The sequence below is a fragment of the Scomber scombrus genome, chromosome 3 (assembly GCF_963691925.1).
Source record: "Scomber scombrus chromosome 3, fScoSco1.1, whole genome shotgun sequence".
Lineage (NCBI taxonomy): Eukaryota > Metazoa > Chordata > Actinopteri > Scombriformes > Scombridae > Scomber > Scomber scombrus.
In genome coordinates, this window is record NC_084972.1 from 14657447 (window position 1) to 14675240 (window position 17794).

A 17794-nucleotide genomic window follows, 5' to 3' on the forward strand; every position below is an offset into this window, starting at 1 on the left:
GCACAAAGATGTTTGCTAAATGGACTGAAGAGCACTTTTTGTTATTTATTATTAGTCCATCTGAATAATGTTTGAAAGAAGAAACTACTCTCATGCTGTCATAAGTATAGAAGAGTATGTTACTGTAGATTTTTGTGTGTGTCTAAGACAGAATTTGAAGCATACCCTACTATCGATTTTCCTTCAGGCGCTCTATACAATGAAGAGGTCCTTACACTTGTGTGAATTATTTTGCAAGTGTTATCCAGTGATCCAAAATAGGTCAAAAGCAAAGGTGCAAAGGTCTAAATATTCTGTGGAGTTCAGTTGAAAGGAACTGAATGTGCTGTACACAGATGGGAACATTCCCTCACAGCCACTGCATCTCACATCACTCACATTAGTGGAAAAAGAGGCTCCAGAGTGGGGTGTGGGGTGTGCTGAGCCATGCCTGAGTGAACAAAATGGGGTGCAGGAGGGTTGGAAAAGGGGGTGGAAGGAACCAGCACTGCAAAAGAGTAGAAAGAGGGGTGGAGAGGGGGATGGCAGAACGGAAAGGAGCTCTGGGAGGGGAGGCCGTCTTTTTTTTTTTTTTACAAAGTTTTTGTGAGAGTCCCCTCCAGTCCTGAGTACATTCTAGGAGAAAGAGGGGGACAAGGAGGGCCAGTCTCTCTGATCAGGTAGGTGGGTGTGTGTGCGTTTATGTGTGAACATGTGCCTGTCGATCTGTCTTTCATGTGTAAGTTATTTTTTTACGAAACCTGATAGGAGATGAATAAACACTTGATGATAGAGTCATAATTTTGCTTCAGCTTTTTTTCCTCTGCAGATCAGAGGGTCATTATTGGATATTCCCCCACAATTCTGGGGCAGCAGTGAGACCTATTTACAAAGCTGGCATTCATAGTTAAGTTTATGGTCTTTTTTCTTTTTTCTAACTTCCCCTCTGGATTCCCTGTGGATTAAGACCCCTAAGAATGTGCTTTTCTGCAGGCAGTTACATTTCCAAAACATCAGTAGCTGCACTGCACCTTTGACTGTTCATTTAACTTCAGTACAGCATGGTAACAGTGAGGCTGGTTTTGTGTATGGAAAAAGAATACCAGTTTCTTCTCTGAAAAAATGTGTTAAATTTTTCTTTTTTTTTCTTTTTGGTGGCTTATTGAATCTTTTACTGATTTACTTTTGCAAAACCTGAACCACTTCACTAGTAGAGGAACTTGCCCTTTATGGCAGAGGGTCAACACTAAACTTTAAATCTAGGCTTTAAATGACTTTACCATTTCTCTTTTGAATGTTAATACATCTTTCTCTCTCTCTCTCTTTCTCTATCTCTCTGTTAGTTTACAGAAAAGACTTGTGTAACAGTGGCAATGCGTCTGGTGATTATTTTCCTCCTTTCTGCCCTGCTGCCACTCTGTCTCTCCCATGGACGGGACCCCTTCGCCTGGCTGTATGGCCAGCGGAGCAACTATTATGGCGCCCTGCAGGCAGACACCACAGGAGGAGAGTGCCCCTCTGAGTGTGACTGCCCACCGTCCTTTCCTGTTGCCATGTACTGTGATGGACGAGGCCTGACAGCCATGCCAACCATCCCCTCCCGTATCAAGTATTTGTACCTCCAAAACAATGCCATCAAAGCCATGCCTGACTCAGCTCTGGTCAATGCAACCAATCTGCTGTGGCTCATGATGCACCACAACCAGCTGACATCTGATGCCATCGGCGAGAAGGTACATCTGGTCCCAGTCAAACCCAGACACACACGAGCTCAGAGCATGATGCAATAAGGCTGGTCTAGATGGTTATCAGATGGCTGGCAAGTGCCCAACAGGTTGTGTCACTGCAAATGAAAAGAAAATAATGGTTTTATTGTTGTATGTGTTAGTAAACAAAAGATGAATTTTTGTACAATTGGACATAGAAATATTTTTCATGATGAGGCTTGATTCAAAATTTACTATGCATGTTTTTGTGTTGTCCATTCTTCATATCAATCCTAGGCATTCCTGAAGATGGGGGGACTGGAGCGTTTATATCTGCAACACAACAATTTGATCAGCATTCCTAGTAACCTCCCTCGTTCCCTGCGAGACCTGAGAATCAACCATAACAAGATTGAAAAGGTAATGTTGCACACAATTTGATATTCATGCAGAGCCTTTATCTGCATGAATGTCAGTGATTTGGCTGTTTATCAGTAGAGGCATTAGACTTTAAAAATATTGTCATTGTTGCCTAGGTAACACCTGCAGACCTAGAGGGAATGGATAACCTCACAATCCTGTATATCCATGACAATGCTGTCACAGAAATAGGCACATCATTGAAGGCACTTGTATCCCTCACACTGCTGGACATCAGCGGCAACAAGTTGACAAAGGTAAATGTTTGTTTGTGTCTGTGTGCACTCCATTAACTGAAAGGAGAGTCTCCAGTCCTCCTGAACTCTCCCTATGTACTGATCCAAGGTCCCAGAGGCTCTCCCAGAACAACTGCACCAACTCTACCTCGAGTCCAATGCCATTGACTCTCTACCAGAGGGTTTCTTAGGACGCTTCACGCAGTTGCAGTACATCAGAATGTCCCACAACCAGCTCACAGACAAGGGCATCCCTGCCAACACCTTTAATGTGACTGGGCTGGTGGAGCTGGACCTGAGCTTCAACAAACTGGAGAGAATCCCTCCAGTCAGCACTACACTACAACATCTCTATCTGCAAGCCAACCAGATCAAAGGTAAACCGTAATAAATCTTAATAAACTATCACTGCTATATGGTTACAGTAATAAATTCATTACCACGTCTCCCTCTGTCCTACTGCTGCAGAGTTCACTCTGGGCAGTTTCTGCAGCATTGTGGATGTGACCAACTTCTCGAAGCTGCGGACACTGCGATTGGATGGGAACGAGATCAGCCGCCAGGACATCCCCTCAGACTCATCACTCTGCCTTCGCGTGGCCTCCAACATTGACGTCTAACCGTGCACACGACATAATTTGTGGCACTTGGCACACAAACACAGCTCATTTTACAACATGCGCTTACAGTGTGACACTTTTATCAGTGGACGCCAAAAAATGAAAGCACAGCAGGGGCGATGATATAATTTGATATGGATAGCTGGTGGCAGTTCTTACTGTAATATCCACTATTCACATCACAGTGAGAGCAAAGATTGACACATGTGGCACAACATCCTATTTCACAGGGAATTCTCTGTGGAATATATAAAATAAGACCATTATACATTTCGTCAACAAGTGTTGTGAAATTCCCATTAGATTGTTATCTGGTTAAGAAGAGGTCAAAAAAGACTAGTTTATATGTTTTAAAGTTTGTATGCTCAATAAGATACTGTATGAGCCACATATATGTCTCTTTTTTGCATATTGAAAATGATCTGACCCTGGTCCTTTATGTATGTTGTGAGGATCAATGATCTTTGTATTCAGTATTTTCAATTTGAAGCTATAACTTTCTGTATCTTTCTTTCCTCTCTTCCTCCATGCAGTTAAATGCTGTGTCTGATAAGCTGGCATAAACATATTGTGACTAAACTTTGATGCGCATTGTTTAGTTTTAAATGAATAGCTGTCATAGAATAATTTGACAGTATTAAAATGTATGCTGCATGAGATTGTCTTCACAACTTCTCGTGATATCTTATTGGAGTTCAGTGTTAATTGTTCTGACTATTGTTTTTCTTTAAGACAAAAATGTTGTGACTCTTTTTTCTGTATAAGATCCTTTTGCACAGTGAAATCAACTTTCCTTAGAGAGATAGAAAGATATCTATGTACTGTGCCATGTGAAAATATCTCCATACTTAACTCTAGCAATCATACAGAGGGCTTTGAGTGCATGAATTAAGATTCCCGAGTTATGCATTGCATGGACTGATTTTCGTATTGATTAAGGGTTTATGTTTACAAGCCTAAATAAAAAAAATGGGATTTTTAGAGAGATCAGTGTATTTTTTTGTTTTCTTACATGCAGTGAAAAATGCAGCATGTGCGGTGCACTGTATTCTACAGTCTTTGAGTCTAAGTGTGTGATTTAGATGTGATTTAGTGATTTTATTGTCTAGGGATGGATGGATAAAACACATAGGAACCACTGTTACAAGTACATAAATGAAGTTAGGCCTACAGTATTATTGATACTGAACATGATTATGCAATGAAGCTATTCAGTCTTATTTAAATATGTCTCACTGTAAAATATACACACACACTTTTTTATCTCAAGGGCTGAAGAAAAACATTATGAAATATTCTCTGCGAATATTTTTACACCCATATCAAGTGTGGTTATTTTTAGCCATGCTGGCGGCATGGCTCTGTGGATGGCAATGTTGGTCATCCACCACTTTGGTTCAGACTGGAATATCAAACTACTTGATACAGATAATTATGTTTCCTAAAAAATGCATCTTAATGACTTTGATGATTATTCTTTTTTTAGCACCACCTTAACACTTGTGATTCCTAAAATATATCAACAACATCAGGTCAAAGTTTTAATTTGTCCAATACCTGGTTTCAAGTAGGCCTACCTGCAAAACCTAAGACATTCCGAGCCTCCACTGTGATAATACCAGTCTATGGATAATACATGCATACATGGTTAACATAGTCAACATCATACCTACTTAGTATCAGCATGTAACATTTAACTCCATGCACTGCGGTGCCAAAGTACAGCCTCACAAAGCCACCAGCATAGTTGTGGCGTCTTATATCTTCATCTCCTCATTGTAGATCTTAACAGGTGCCAGTGTGTTACTGCTCCACATCCAAGCTGGAACAAAGTCATTCAGAACATTGGAGCATACATTAATGGGTGGTGCATTGTTGTTCATGAAGGATGTAGTTAAATATTTATTTTACTTCGATGCATTTAGATTCTGTGTGATGCAAGACGAGAAACTGGAAAGAGCAAAGATGCTTTTGCTCTCAGTTAACTGATATATATAAAATGGAGAGGAGAGTTTTCAGGAGATTCGGACACAAAGAGTTACATGAAGGCAATAAACCGGAGAAAAAAAGAGAGGCTTTTCCACAATGCAACAAAAGCAAATATGCAATATTGTTAAAATTCTGAAAATAGCCAAACTGTAGGGGATCATACATTATAAATGTTTCTAGATGACAAGAAAATCAGACATTTAAAAAAATCTAAATGTATTTCAATGGAAAAACCCTACAAATAATAAGCTTTATGAACTTTTTAGGCTCTTTGATAGAGAGACTTTTTATTCCCCAATCATGTCGTTTGATCTGTAAGAAGCAAGAAAGACTTATTTTCTCTTGACTGAGAGTGAGTGAGTGCATGACAATACACGAGTCCTCAAGCTAACTTGTCCAGCTGCAGAGGGAGAGCTGATCTAATGTGGTCAAGCTGTTGAAAAAGTTCAAGCTCATCATTCGTTGAGCTGTTGCATCAGGACTGAATCCTCTGTGTGTCGGCTGACCAGTGGTGGGATAGTCAGTGGACACAGGATGTCTTTATTTACAATATGTTCTTGTGATCTGGTCCACACCCGCACATACTGTCATTAGACAGAATGCATATTATAGGTTTACAGTGATTAGGTTGTGGTCACATGTCACTGACCAAAATGTCTCAGAAACCAAAAGAGCAATTTGCAGAGGACATTACACATAATGAGGATGACTGAGGATAAACACATGCAGTTATGAGTAACAGCCATGAGGTCAGCAATAAAAAATAATGCTATTCACTTGCTACTTACAGCATACACAGTTAGTAATAAAAAAAGGAGGACTTGTGTATCTACGGAACACTTTTCATTGTGATAAAGCAATTCCAGACTTATTTTATTGTAGGGAATGATCAACAATGTCAAAAACAGAGTATTTTATTGCTGTTCAAGGAGCTGTTTAGAAATAAAAAACAATTTCATTAGGCTAGTTACACTAAAACTTCCTTTAAATTGTCCTTGTTTAAGGATCAATTACTATTCATCACTCCTAAATTACTAAATAGAAATAAATTAATTCTGCATGTTTGACTGTTTAGTTTGATGCATGTATATGACTTCAGTGTAACCATAAGCGTGGTAGTTATTGTAATAATCTGTTGATTAATAGGTGCAGCAACATTTTTTTCATTACCTCTCTGTGTCACTGATCATGTCACCTGACAGGGTTGTGGCCGTATCATCGGACTATGACTACAGGTGTGACAGATGTACACAAGACCATAATTACGTGTACGTCATTGACCAAAATTAGATCTATTCCTCATCAGTGAGAGCAGTGGACTTAGGGAGTAGTTGTGAAGACATGGTTACTGGTACAGTGTCACAGACCGGAGTGACACAAACACACACACCTTACAGAAATCACTGTTTTGTATCTCTGAAGACTGAGCAGCAGTTACAGCTTCACTGCTTTGTTCATTTATTAATTGAGGGAATATAATGTTGTTATCACTCCTTCAAGAAGCTCGAGTGATGAGTCATATAGAGTATAGGTCTATTTCACAGAATTATGTATCACAGTGCATAATTGACTAAAAAATACGAAACACTGACATCAGACTAACATCCTTCAGCTTTATCGATCACTATATGTGAGTCATTAATGTTATCAAGAGGAAGACTGCTTGCTTTAAATCATAATTCTAGTTTTAAGATACTAATTGTGCATACACACACAGTGGTGCTGTTGGGGAGTCACAAGCATAGGTCAGTACTTGTGATTGGCTAAACAACAGCACTCCCCTGCCTGTTAGAGGGGTGGACTTTAAAGCAGACCTACCTGAGCGATTTGAATTTCTTTTACAGACTTTTTATCAAACAGGTGAAAGGACATGAGGAAATACGGCTGGAACAGTTTCAAGAACTTAATCTTCAGTAATCCTGCTGTTGTTAACCAGGTAGGATTACAAACCTGTTCAACCGGACTTTCATTTGATAATTAACCACACAATGAATGAATCAGACTGAAGCACAGATCTATTGAGAGACACAAAATTAAATATATTGTTTGCTTAATTTTGGATTAAATATAAAAAATAATTTAATTTTCTCTTTTTAATTGTAATACATTTAGTTAAAAAAAGTTAGTTGTGCTACTTTACAGCTGATGAAATGAAATATACTATGGATCAATTTAAGTGGGCACTGTAAATTAAATTGTCTTGAAATTATGTTTGATCCACTGTGGCTTTTTTCCCCCCTGGCGAACATAAAGTGAAGTTGTTTTTTTTTTTTAAATTAATGTTATACATTATTATCAGTCAGGAGTAATGATCGTGTTTGATTATAACAAAAGTTAGTTTTAATGGTGGGTAATGGTACTCTGATATTATATAATAAAGTGTCTCTCCACTCCACTCTTACATATTTTACAACTTTTGTCACTTGAATATATTCTGGGACTTTTCATCAAGCAGGATCCACATGTGGATGATGGTGATGAGAATCCTGAACGTGGGAACTGGAATAGTAAGAGGGAGTATATCCTCTCCACGATTGGTTATGCTGTTGGACTGGGAAATATCTGGAGGTTTCCATACTTGGCCTACAAGAATGGAGGGGGTATGTATTTGGTGCTGAACCATTTGTGTTGGGAGCCCCAATTGATGACACCACTGTTATTAAGTTTCTTTTAATCTTCTGTCACCCAATCCCTCCTTGTGAGCAGGGGCCTTTCTCGTACCCTATTTTGTGATGCTTGTGGTGGCTGGAATTCCTCTTTTCTTTCTTGAAAGTGCCTTCGGGCAATTCTGCAGTCAAGGTCCAGTCAACATATGGAGAGCAGTGCCAATACTGCAGGGTAAGACTACCATTCAAGTTTTTTGAGAGGTCAGTCAGGTTCGTCTAGAGATATATATGTCAAACACGAGGGATTTAATGAAGCTGTTGGTTAATGGTCAACTGTGTAGCCTAAAATGCAGTTTTTTATGACTCCTGACTTCAGATAAGTGTGTAGATGTTTAGTTTTAAGACTCTGTGTCCAGAAATTGTCAGCAGTGATTACTTTGGCTTTACCTTCAGTATCAAGGCATAATAATTCAAACCAAAGATAGAAGTTAAATTAAATCATTACAGAAAGAAAAGTAATGTTTAATTTAAGTCAAACTGAATGGATAAATTATAATGTAGAAGCATAATAGAATACCAGTTAAACAATCATACCAGACCAAAATGTGGTTTTGTCATTTGGAGTATAATCAAACTTTCACATAAACTTAATTTGAATTTGACTTTCTGATACAAAGTGAAACTTTATGATGCAATACTGATGAAAAACCTGTAAACGTTACAAATAAATGAACAACTCTTTAACCAAGGTAGTAAAAAGTCATTATGACTCTGAATAAGAGGTAAACTTTGTTGAACTGAGGCTGTTGCAGGAAGTATGTTGCTTAGAATTGCCTGTGTCAGTTCTGTGGACTTTATTATTTACTCGGGAAATCATGAGAAAATGTAAATATTTTTATTCAGTTATTCAGTTATTCAGCAACACTTGGGTGTCATTTCATCAAATGTTATTGTTGAAACACATCATTTCGGAAACTGTAATTAAAATTCACAAATCAAAACATGCTGACACAAATATGCACTTATGCCACATGCTGTTTACAACAGCTTCTTCTGTGCCATTCTGTGAACAAGCAGTCACAACAGAATTTGTATGAATACTGTATCCCCCAATAGTGCTTTGTATGGTCTTTGAAGTTGTGACATAATTGGAGTACGAAACACAATATGATGCATTTTTTTATTTTTCTTCTGGTCAGGGATGTAATACAAACAGCCAGGGTAATTTATTTGTTTGACAGTTGAGTTATATGCTGTTTTATTGGCTGTGAAAATGAAGACACTGGTTTCAGAGACATTTTGATCATTCCTGTACAGACTGCTTGTTAGTCTGGCAGCAGGAGCTTTCATGTTATGGAGCTAATACACTCTGGATGTTTGAACATCTTAGACATTGATTTATCTAAAATCACAAAATGTTGATAATTTCAGGAAAGTTTTGTTTGCTGCACTCAGCTTGTCACTGGAAACGTTTTAAACAAGCCTTAACCTGAAAGGGAACTGTGCTTTTCGGGACAGTAGAGGGCTACTAAAACACTATTGAATTATACAACTGAATTGATTAAACTCACCCAAAAAGAGTTATTTTCTGAAAGTAAAGTAGCTTCCATTAAAACTTCTTCAAAGCAACTACTCTTATAACCTCTTTCTCCTCCTCTTCAGGTGTTGGTGTTGCCATGGTTATGGTCACTTTAATAGTGTCCATCTACTACAACGTCATCCTCGCCTACAGCATGTACTACATGTTTGCCTCCTTCCAGTCTCCTCTACCGTGGTCCAGCTGCCTCACCGGGGTTGACAGTAACTGCACTGACACACCTACAGGTGCTTTTTCACTCAATCTGCTTTTCTCATGAGGAGGTATTGATCAGATCAGCTGTTTGGTGGATGCTGATTTGTCATTCCCATAGGATGGATGGACATGAAATAATGATGAAAGGATGACATAATGTGATATAAATGGAAGATTAAAAAGTACAGGTAGTTCAGTTCAGTGCTATTTTGATCAGTGCTTGCAATATTAAAACTACTTCAGGTCAAAGATAACATAAATAATGCTTCTGTTCTGGGAAATGAATGCATATACAAGGATCATCTCTCTGCTTGTCCATAGTGGGAAACTGTACTCAGGAAAACAGCACCTGTCCCTCATCCAACATGATCACAGTACGAATGCAGAGCCCGAGTGAGCAGTACTGGGAGTAAGTTTCACACACTAGAGCATACACACACATCTGTCATACAGCTGTTTTACAGTCAGATGTCTATGTCTTTTTTCCTCAGTCATGTGGCTCTGCAGAGATCTAGTGGTCTAGATGAAACAGGACCAGTAGTTTGGCACTTGGCTCTCTGTCTGCTGCTGAGCTCCATGCTTGTTGCTGCAGCGCTCATCAGAGGTATCAAGTCATCTGGCAAAGTAAGTCAATATCTACTGCACTTCATAATAAGTCCATATTTGCAGTTTGTCCATCCTCAGGGCCTATGACTGTCCATCTCACTGCAGGTAAACAGAACATTTGGTATATGTTGGTCATTTTTTAATTAAAAGTAAGTGTGTTTCTCCCTACTTGCCAACAAAGGCTCGACACAAAGAAGACACATCAATACATTTCACAGTTACAGAGTTTAACAACATGTTCAGCAAAAAGTTTTGAACTTCCTTGAGACAATACACAGTGTGCATTATCTTCGCAATATCTAACTATCTGTATTTCCTAAGTTAAGCAAAATGTATTTTGTTGATTGAATTTTAGTTAAAATATTTTTGTACACTGTGAACTCTTGGCCTTTGTCTCTCCAGGTTGTGTATTTCACAGCTACATTCCCTTATGTAGTGATTGTAATCCTGCTGATCAGAGGTGTGACACTGGAGGGAGCTAAAGACGGGATCGAGTTCTACATTGGCTCCCAATCCAACTGGACTAAACTGACTGAGGCAGAAGTAAGGGCCCAAATATCCCTATTTAACAACAACACATTACAGTACAAGTATCACATTATCAAATTACAAGTTTGGAGGAATAAAACTCACTTTTAAATCTTAAAGCATTACTGTGTGTTTTTAGATCTGGAAAGACGCTGCAACTCAGACCTTCTACTCTCTGTCTATTGCCTGGGGTGGAGTCATGACTCTATCTTCCTATAACAACTTTAACAACAATATGTTCAAGGACTCATTTGTTGTAACACTTACTAATGCTGGTAGGAGCACAATGAACAATATAAGGAAGTTAATATTTTTTAAATTATATTTATATTATTAATTATATATTAAAGTTGCAAATCACAACATTCAGCCACCAGATATCGCACTATAGCACCAGCATCTCAGACCCAAACAAATGTGTCCCTGAACCAAAATTCAGATCAAATTGTTGAACGAGGCAGTGCTGATTAAATATGGATCAAGATTCTACATTTCTCACCTCAAATATTTTCAGAAACATATTTTAATGCACTGTGTAGCTGTAATTTGAGAAAGTTTGTGGTGCAGTCGCCATCTTGGATATGTTTGTTGAGGACATGAAGGGACTCACATGCACTAATATACACATTCACATGCACTAACATGCACACATAGCCAGACCAGTTATCTCAACAAAGAAGCTCGGATAACAGCACAAACAGAGGGAGTGTAACTTCATTCACAGCTCGGGTCGCCATTACTCCACTATGTCTTTACATAGAAAATAGTTGTTTGATGACATCCAGTGAGGCTGAATATTGTTTATTGCAACTTTAAGATATATAGGAATGATAGTGTGGATCAGTACCATGGTTTGTTATAGTCAAATCAAATCAACAAATAATTGACTTATTATTATTACATTTATTCTGAAGCTCTTCAATCTATTTTATTATTTTCATCTCCCTCTAGGCACCAGTGTTTTTGCAGGCTTTGCCATATTTTCAATTTTGGGTCACATGGCTCACATCTACAAAATGCCTGTTGGAGAAGTGGTGAAGCAAGGTCAGACAGAAACACCATATGGGTACCAACAAGTGAAAATATGGAAGACGACCAGATGTGTTTTATGTTTTATTTTTTTGTCTTCATGCAGGATTTGGCCTGGCATTCATTGCATATCCAGATGCTCTTTCTAAGCTTCCCATTTCCCCTCTGTGGTCCATTTTGTTCTTTTTCATGCTTTTGACTGTTGGGCTAGACTCCCAGTTTGCAGGAATAGGTGAGATCTTACATTGCCAATAGCCATGGCTGTCACAGCATATTCCTGTATCCTGAAATCTCTCTTCTTTTCCTCAGAGGTGATTGCAACCTGCCTGATTGATGCTTTCCCAAAAATCTTCAAATCCAAACGTACCTTAGTGACCACAACAACCTGTGTCATCCTCTATCTCCTGGGCCTGCCATGTGTCACGAGGGTTAGTCTGCATAAGGGGAATTTTATGTATCTGTTGTCTGACCTAAGTGGGGTTAACCAGCTTTGTGTGCCTGTTTGTGTGTGTATGTCTGAGATAGGCAGGAATATACTGGGTGACTCTAATCGACGACTTTGTTGCCAGCTGGGTGCTACTAGTTTTGGCTGTCTTGGAGATTATTGGTGTCTCCTACATATATGGTAAGTATAATATCTGTAGTTTTGTGCATTTAACACTGACTTATAGTAGATAGCCTAAAGTTCAGCTGTGTACATGTGCATGTTCTTCTCATGTGTTTTTAGGAGGAAACCGTTTTATCAAAGACATTGAGATGATGATTGGAACTAGGAGTTTCAGATTCTGGTTGTGGTGGAGAATGTGTTGGTTCTTCATCACCCCTTGCATCATAGTGGTGAGTGCAGACTCACACATTGCCTTTAGTGGAAGTACCTTTAGCACACTTTCATATAAAATCTTTGTGACTTTCTGCTTATGTTTGCACTAAACATTGACAGAAAACGCTACATTAATCAATTGTTTGGATCCACCTGTTTTAGTTGTATACTAGTGCATACTGTATGCTGATGGGTGCCATCAAAGTAGTTCAGAGATCAATCATTAAATTATCAACAAACAGAGTCACATAAAGAAATGGGGAAATGTGTCCAGATATTTCTATCAGTGGCCATGGAATTAATGTTTTGGAGTATTTTGTTATTTGAAAATGTATTATATGTATCTAAAATCTTCCTTTCATTTCCTATTTGTATGTAAGGTTTGTAACCAAAGGTAAAAATCGGTTCCTTAAATTTAGATTCAACCTCTTCACACACTATATTGAGGATCTTAATAAAGGCAGAGCACAACTTGACTAAGTTCATCTTCAAAACCCAATATGCTATTTAAATTGTAAAAAGCGAAACAAATTTATATGAACAGGTTCAAATCAGCCTCAGAGTCAGAAACATAATACCTGCTGACACAAGTATCTTACATTTACCCATATAATCAAAGTAGTACTGAAGGAAAGAGCTTCATCTACATTGAAATACATCTCTCTCTCATTTTGACATGCAAACACAGGTGTAATTAATATAGTTAATTATGGCTGCATTACATTCAGATGTGGCAGAGCCAGGGTCCTCAACAGAATGAGAAAAAAAAATCTCTATCTACTATGCAGTAGAAGCAGTGGTATTAACATTACTGCCTCACAAACAAACATTCAGTATACATCTTCAATACCTTAAGTACCATGCATGAATGAGTTCTGCTTATATGTCATGAATGAGGCCCTTAAACAAACCTCTACTGTCTACAGGTGATCCTGATCTGGTCTGTGATAACCTTCAAACCCAAGTCCTATGCAGAAGTCCCGTACCCGGACTGGGGCTTGGCTATGGGCTGGTGCATGGTTGCTTTCATCCTCCTCTGGATCCCTGTTATCGCTGTGTATAAGATGACGAGAGCAGAGGGAAGTCCCTGGAAGGTGTGTGTGTTATGATCTCTGAAAGAAAAACAGAATTATTTTCTTGGTCCACATTTAAAAATAATAAAAATGTGTGCAGTTTGAGATTTTGAGAAGTGCTAGGAAGTGATTTCCATCTGTACCAATATCCTAATCTCTCATTTTCCGCAGCGTCTGAAGTCTTTGTGCTCTCCCTCTGAAAAATGGCATCCTTACCTGGACATCCATCGCACAGGGCGCTACGCAGAAGAACGCTGCCACCGCATGAAGAATCGCAGCAAGAAACCAGACACAAATGTAAATGTGATCTCCAGCTCATGGCTCTGATGTCTTTTTTGATTGTGTGTGAACATGCATTCATGTGTATTTTCTACATTTCTCTTTACTTCCCTTTGGCAAGACAGCAAGCTGAATACTTTATACTGAAAGTTAAAGCTGCATCAAGTGATTTTTGACCTTCAAATGCAAACTTAAAACAGATAAATGATATCTAATGGCTACACAGTTAAAACACTTGCAGCAGATATAGAGCAACATGGGTCTCATCAAATGTTCCACCCATCAAGTGTCAAGTCGAACATTGACTTGTGTTTCAGCTGTGGTTTGGTCCACTACCTTCTGTCCTTCTCTTCAAGAAAATGATTTACAACTGCTGTCATTTCCTGCTGGAGCAGGTAGCATTCAATGAGCTAGTGTGAGGTTATGTGCTTACAATAAAAGAGAGCCATTTAGGACTCAACTGCACATTTAGATGAGCCACAATAAGTTTAAAGTGGCTGAAATATACTTATTATAATTATAAATACCCTTCTCACTAGAGGGGATCATTTGATTCAGTGTTAATCTGAACATGCTTTAGAATCAGGTAATTACATCAACCAAAAATGTTTGATCTTGTAAATCATGCTCACGTCAGAAAATCTACTGCAATAAATAATTTATTTCTGCATCTTTGACATGTGATGACATTATTTACATTGATTTAAAATTCAACATGAATAAGGCAATGACATCAGACTTCAAGCTGTTTTACATGTTCTCTTTAAATGATCTCACATCCAACTTAAATAACAACCATATTTAAGTTCACCACGAATTGTTCCTCATTATCTATTTAACTCTTTCATATTTGATCTCTGTGTGTTGGCAGTTATTCCTATCAACTGCATGCACTGCTGTCTGCCACATTGTTTTTTTTTTAGGACCAAATAAGTTAAAGCCAAATGTGTCAGGTTCTTTTCATTTGGTAAATTCCTCATAGTGTGTCAGTCTGATGGTTGAAGGGTTGAGACTGTACATATAATATTTTAGAGCCTTTTGTATGAGATCATGTTGTTGTCTTTACAAAGAGGTGAGAACTTATTTTGTTTCCAAACTTGCAACCCAGCATAGTCAAGTGTAGCCTAACATATAGAAGGATTGGACTCAACCTAGGAACTGCTATCGGTTGGTTTGTTAGTCAGATTGTCACCTGGACTCCTGCATCTCTACTTTCTTATCTCAAGAGACCAAACTTGATATAAGACATACTGTTTACTTGTAATGTCTCCTTTCTCATCATGTCAACATAGTGTGTGTGTGTGTGTGTGTGTGTGTGTGTTTGTGTGTGTGTGTGTGTGTGTGTGTGTGGGGGGGGGGGGGGGGGGGGGGGGGGGGGGGGGTATTTGTTTCAGTTATCCAGTATTTACCAATGCAAAAGTTCATATTTACAGAAGAACCTCTCAGTGTGTTTGAATGGTGAACTAGTATTTGGTTAAGCTGAAGGGCTTGTATTAGCAGTCTGAGCAAATTACTCTGTGTGTGTCTCTTGTCAAGTGTCTGACTCATTCACCCATTCACACACATTAATACACTGATGGCAGGGGCTACCAGACAGGGTGCCAATCAGAAGGAACTAGCCATTCATACACATTCATACACCATTGGCGCAGCAAAGGGAGCAATTTGGGGTTAAGTATCTTGCCCAAGGACACATCGACATGTGGACTGGAGGAGCCGCCAATCTTCAAATTGGTGGACGACCGCTCTACCACCTGAGCCATAGCCGCCCCATCACATTGTATTATGTAGCTCTCTGATGTCAATAACCAAACTCAGATCTCTTCAGCTGTTTTTCATTTTACCATTTTCTCACCAGACAGGCTACAACAATATATCATGGGTAAAAAGGGGTAGACGTAACCAAATACTTGACTAACTTTACTAATTACTCAACCATGAAATAAATGTAATGCTGGCGACTGTGAAGTTATAGCACTTGATGTTATCACACTATAGTTAATTTGTCAAACCTCTCCAAAAATCCTTTTTCAGTTGAACAATTGGTGACAGGTAAATAACATTCATCATCTTGTGAGAAGCAGTATGATGCACAAACGATGATTGTTGTAGATTTATGGAATTTTAATATCTCAGCAGTAAATGTCACTTTTTAATTCCTCTCTCACTGCTTTAGGTTATCATCTATAGGACATTTATACCATTTCAATGTATTTTAAAATGACTTTTTTCCTAAAAGGTACTTGAAAAAAACCCAGTAATAACAACAAAAGCACTTCTGTGAAGAGTGCATTCCTGTCACCCAGAGGTTTCCATATTTGGTCTGTATGGATGTCATAAGTATTTGTTGTGTAACTGATCAGTGTATAGAAGTGTATTTCACAGCTATGTTTCTCAGTGTCGTGAATCTGATCCTGCTGGTCAGGAGTGTGACACAAGAAGGAGCTAAAGTTGTCCAATGGTTCGCAATCCAGGATGACTCCATAACTCAAACTCATTATATATATCAGTAATTTTGGTAGAAGCACAATATGCATATTTCACATGATGTAAATAAATAAATAAATTTAAAAACTCCCACCTAATTCTAGTTTATAATGACATTTAAAGCATGTTGTGGCCTTAAGTCATCTGTAATTAATACTTACAGATGACAGATGAAACAAAACTAATCCATTTGTTGATTTATTTGAGTAGTCTGTCAAAATGTTCTGCTAAATATCAGATGAATGCAGTGAAAAAATGACATCACTTTTGTTTGTCACCACTCATCATTGTGGCTGACTCCTCTTTCCAGCCCTCTGGTACTGTGGAAGATCCAGTGGGGGTTGAATCTGGTCAGCATGTTTTAAAAAAAAACATCATCAAAAAAAAAAAAACCCTAACCAATAAAGGCATTTTAAATACACCCTTGGCTCGGAGCGAGTGTGTCTGAAGCTCAGAAGCTTCCCTTATCATATAGTTGACCAGCTTAACTTCTAGAGCACCTTGTATTCACTTCGAGTTTACTACTTTATAACCATGTGCACTCTCTATTTCTTATTATATTCACCCATGTGTCTTGTTGAGTAGTTGACTCTCTCTGTGTGTGTGTGTGTGTGTGTGTGTGTGTGTGTGTGTGTGTGTGTGTGTGTGTGTGTGTGTGTGTGTGTGTGTGTGTGTGTGTGTGTGTGTGTGTGTGTGTGAGCTGTTGTTGATAACCATATACAAGCAGATAGAAACATGTTTTCATTCTTTTGAGAACTGTACATTATGACAATAGTCATATCAAAGTTTAATTGATTAAAGTAAAAGTTGTTATTAATAAAGTGTAGAAAGTTTCATTAATGAACAGTCATGAGTTTCACAGTTTATATTAAAGCCATTTGTTATAACTTGTAAAACCCCAATAAAGCATGTATTATTAACAAGCTGTATGCTAGTGGGAATACAGACTGGAACAGGCAAAACTACTCATCTTGCATTTCCAGAATATCTCAGTTTAATGTATTCTGTGTTTATTCTTGGAGAGCTGCTCTAGCAGTACAAATACCAGTGAGCATAAAACAATCTAAATGTAAGAGGAGCAGCAAATTTTCAATCATCCAGGAATGTGAAAATATTGGTCAGGTTCCTTCTAAAGAAATTTGTATTGTTTATTAACATACTGGATATAATTTGAATGGAATAATGCACGAGGAAGTGTCTTATACAAAAATAACAGATGATTTGGACGTGGAGCAGAAAAATATGATGCATAACTATGTTGTATTTCCTCAGCTATGGGTTGAACATCTGATAGTTATTTTTGCCCACACTATGACCACAGCAAAAAAGAGAAGCTTTGTCTAAATGGTTTTACTTAAAGAAAGCTTGTAGGCATGTTCAGTCATAGTTGTCTGTTTTGCTCAAAAAGTCAGACCATCTGTTAGTGACTGTTGCTAAAGATAATTACAGCTTAACATGGGCAAGTTATTCAGAATGGTGATTGTTAACCACAACTGAGGTGTCCCATTAAATGTTACATTTTTGTATCTAGATGATTTACAACTCACACAAACTATATTGTTTCTGGTGTAATGTATAGTAGAACTGTAACCAAGAGGGGGAAACAGTCAAATAACATACAGAA

The 17794-nt window shown here is 38.2% G+C and overlaps 2 protein-coding genes across 2 annotated transcripts; both read left to right on the forward strand.

Moving 5' to 3' along the window:
- Positions 1-1352: 1352 nt before the first annotated feature.
- On the forward strand, positions 1353-2961 carry fmoda (fibromodulin a). Its single transcript, XM_062415990.1, has 5 exons — positions 1353-1712; positions 1983-2105; positions 2222-2362; positions 2451-2718; positions 2810-2961. The coding sequence occupies exons 1-5, from the start codon at positions 1353-1355 to the stop codon at positions 2959-2961; spliced, it is 1044 nt and encodes a 347-aa protein (XP_062271974.1).
- A 3859-nt stretch (positions 2962-6820) lies between these two features.
- On the forward strand, positions 6821-13731 carry slc6a14 (solute carrier family 6 member 14). The gene is made up of 15 exons (XM_062415442.1): positions 6821-6886; positions 7403-7550; positions 7657-7788; positions 9219-9380; positions 9670-9757; positions 9840-9972; positions 10357-10497; positions 10622-10757; positions 11434-11526; positions 11618-11743; positions 11821-11939; positions 12037-12136; positions 12239-12348; positions 13258-13425; positions 13576-13731. The coding sequence occupies exons 1-15, from the start codon at positions 6821-6823 to the stop codon at positions 13729-13731; spliced, it is 1878 nt and encodes a 625-aa protein (XP_062271426.1).
- Positions 13732-17794: the final 4063 nt, after the last annotated feature.

Coding starts and splice junctions, on each gene's coding strand:
- fmoda (XM_062415990.1), top strand. CDS start 1,353: ATGCGTCTGGTGATTATTTTCCTCCTTTCTGCCCTGCTGCCACTCTGT. Junction 1,713..1,982: donor CTGATGCCATCGGCGAGAAG/GTACATCTGGTC, acceptor TATCAATCCTAG/GCATTCCTGAAGATGGGGGG. Junction 2,719..2,809: donor GCAAGCCAACCAGATCAAAG/GTAAACCGTAAT, acceptor CTACTGCTGCAG/AGTTCACTCTGGGCAGTTTC.
- slc6a14 (XM_062415442.1), top strand. CDS start 6,821: ATGAGGAAATACGGCTGGAACAGTTTCAAGAACTTAATCTTCAGTAAT. Junction 7,551..7,656: donor GGCCTACAAGAATGGAGGGG/GTATGTATTTGG, acceptor CCTTGTGAGCAG/GGGCCTTTCTCGTACCCTAT. Junction 11,940..12,036: donor GCCTGCCATGTGTCACGAGG/GTTAGTCTGCAT, acceptor TGTCTGAGATAG/GCAGGAATATACTGGGTGAC.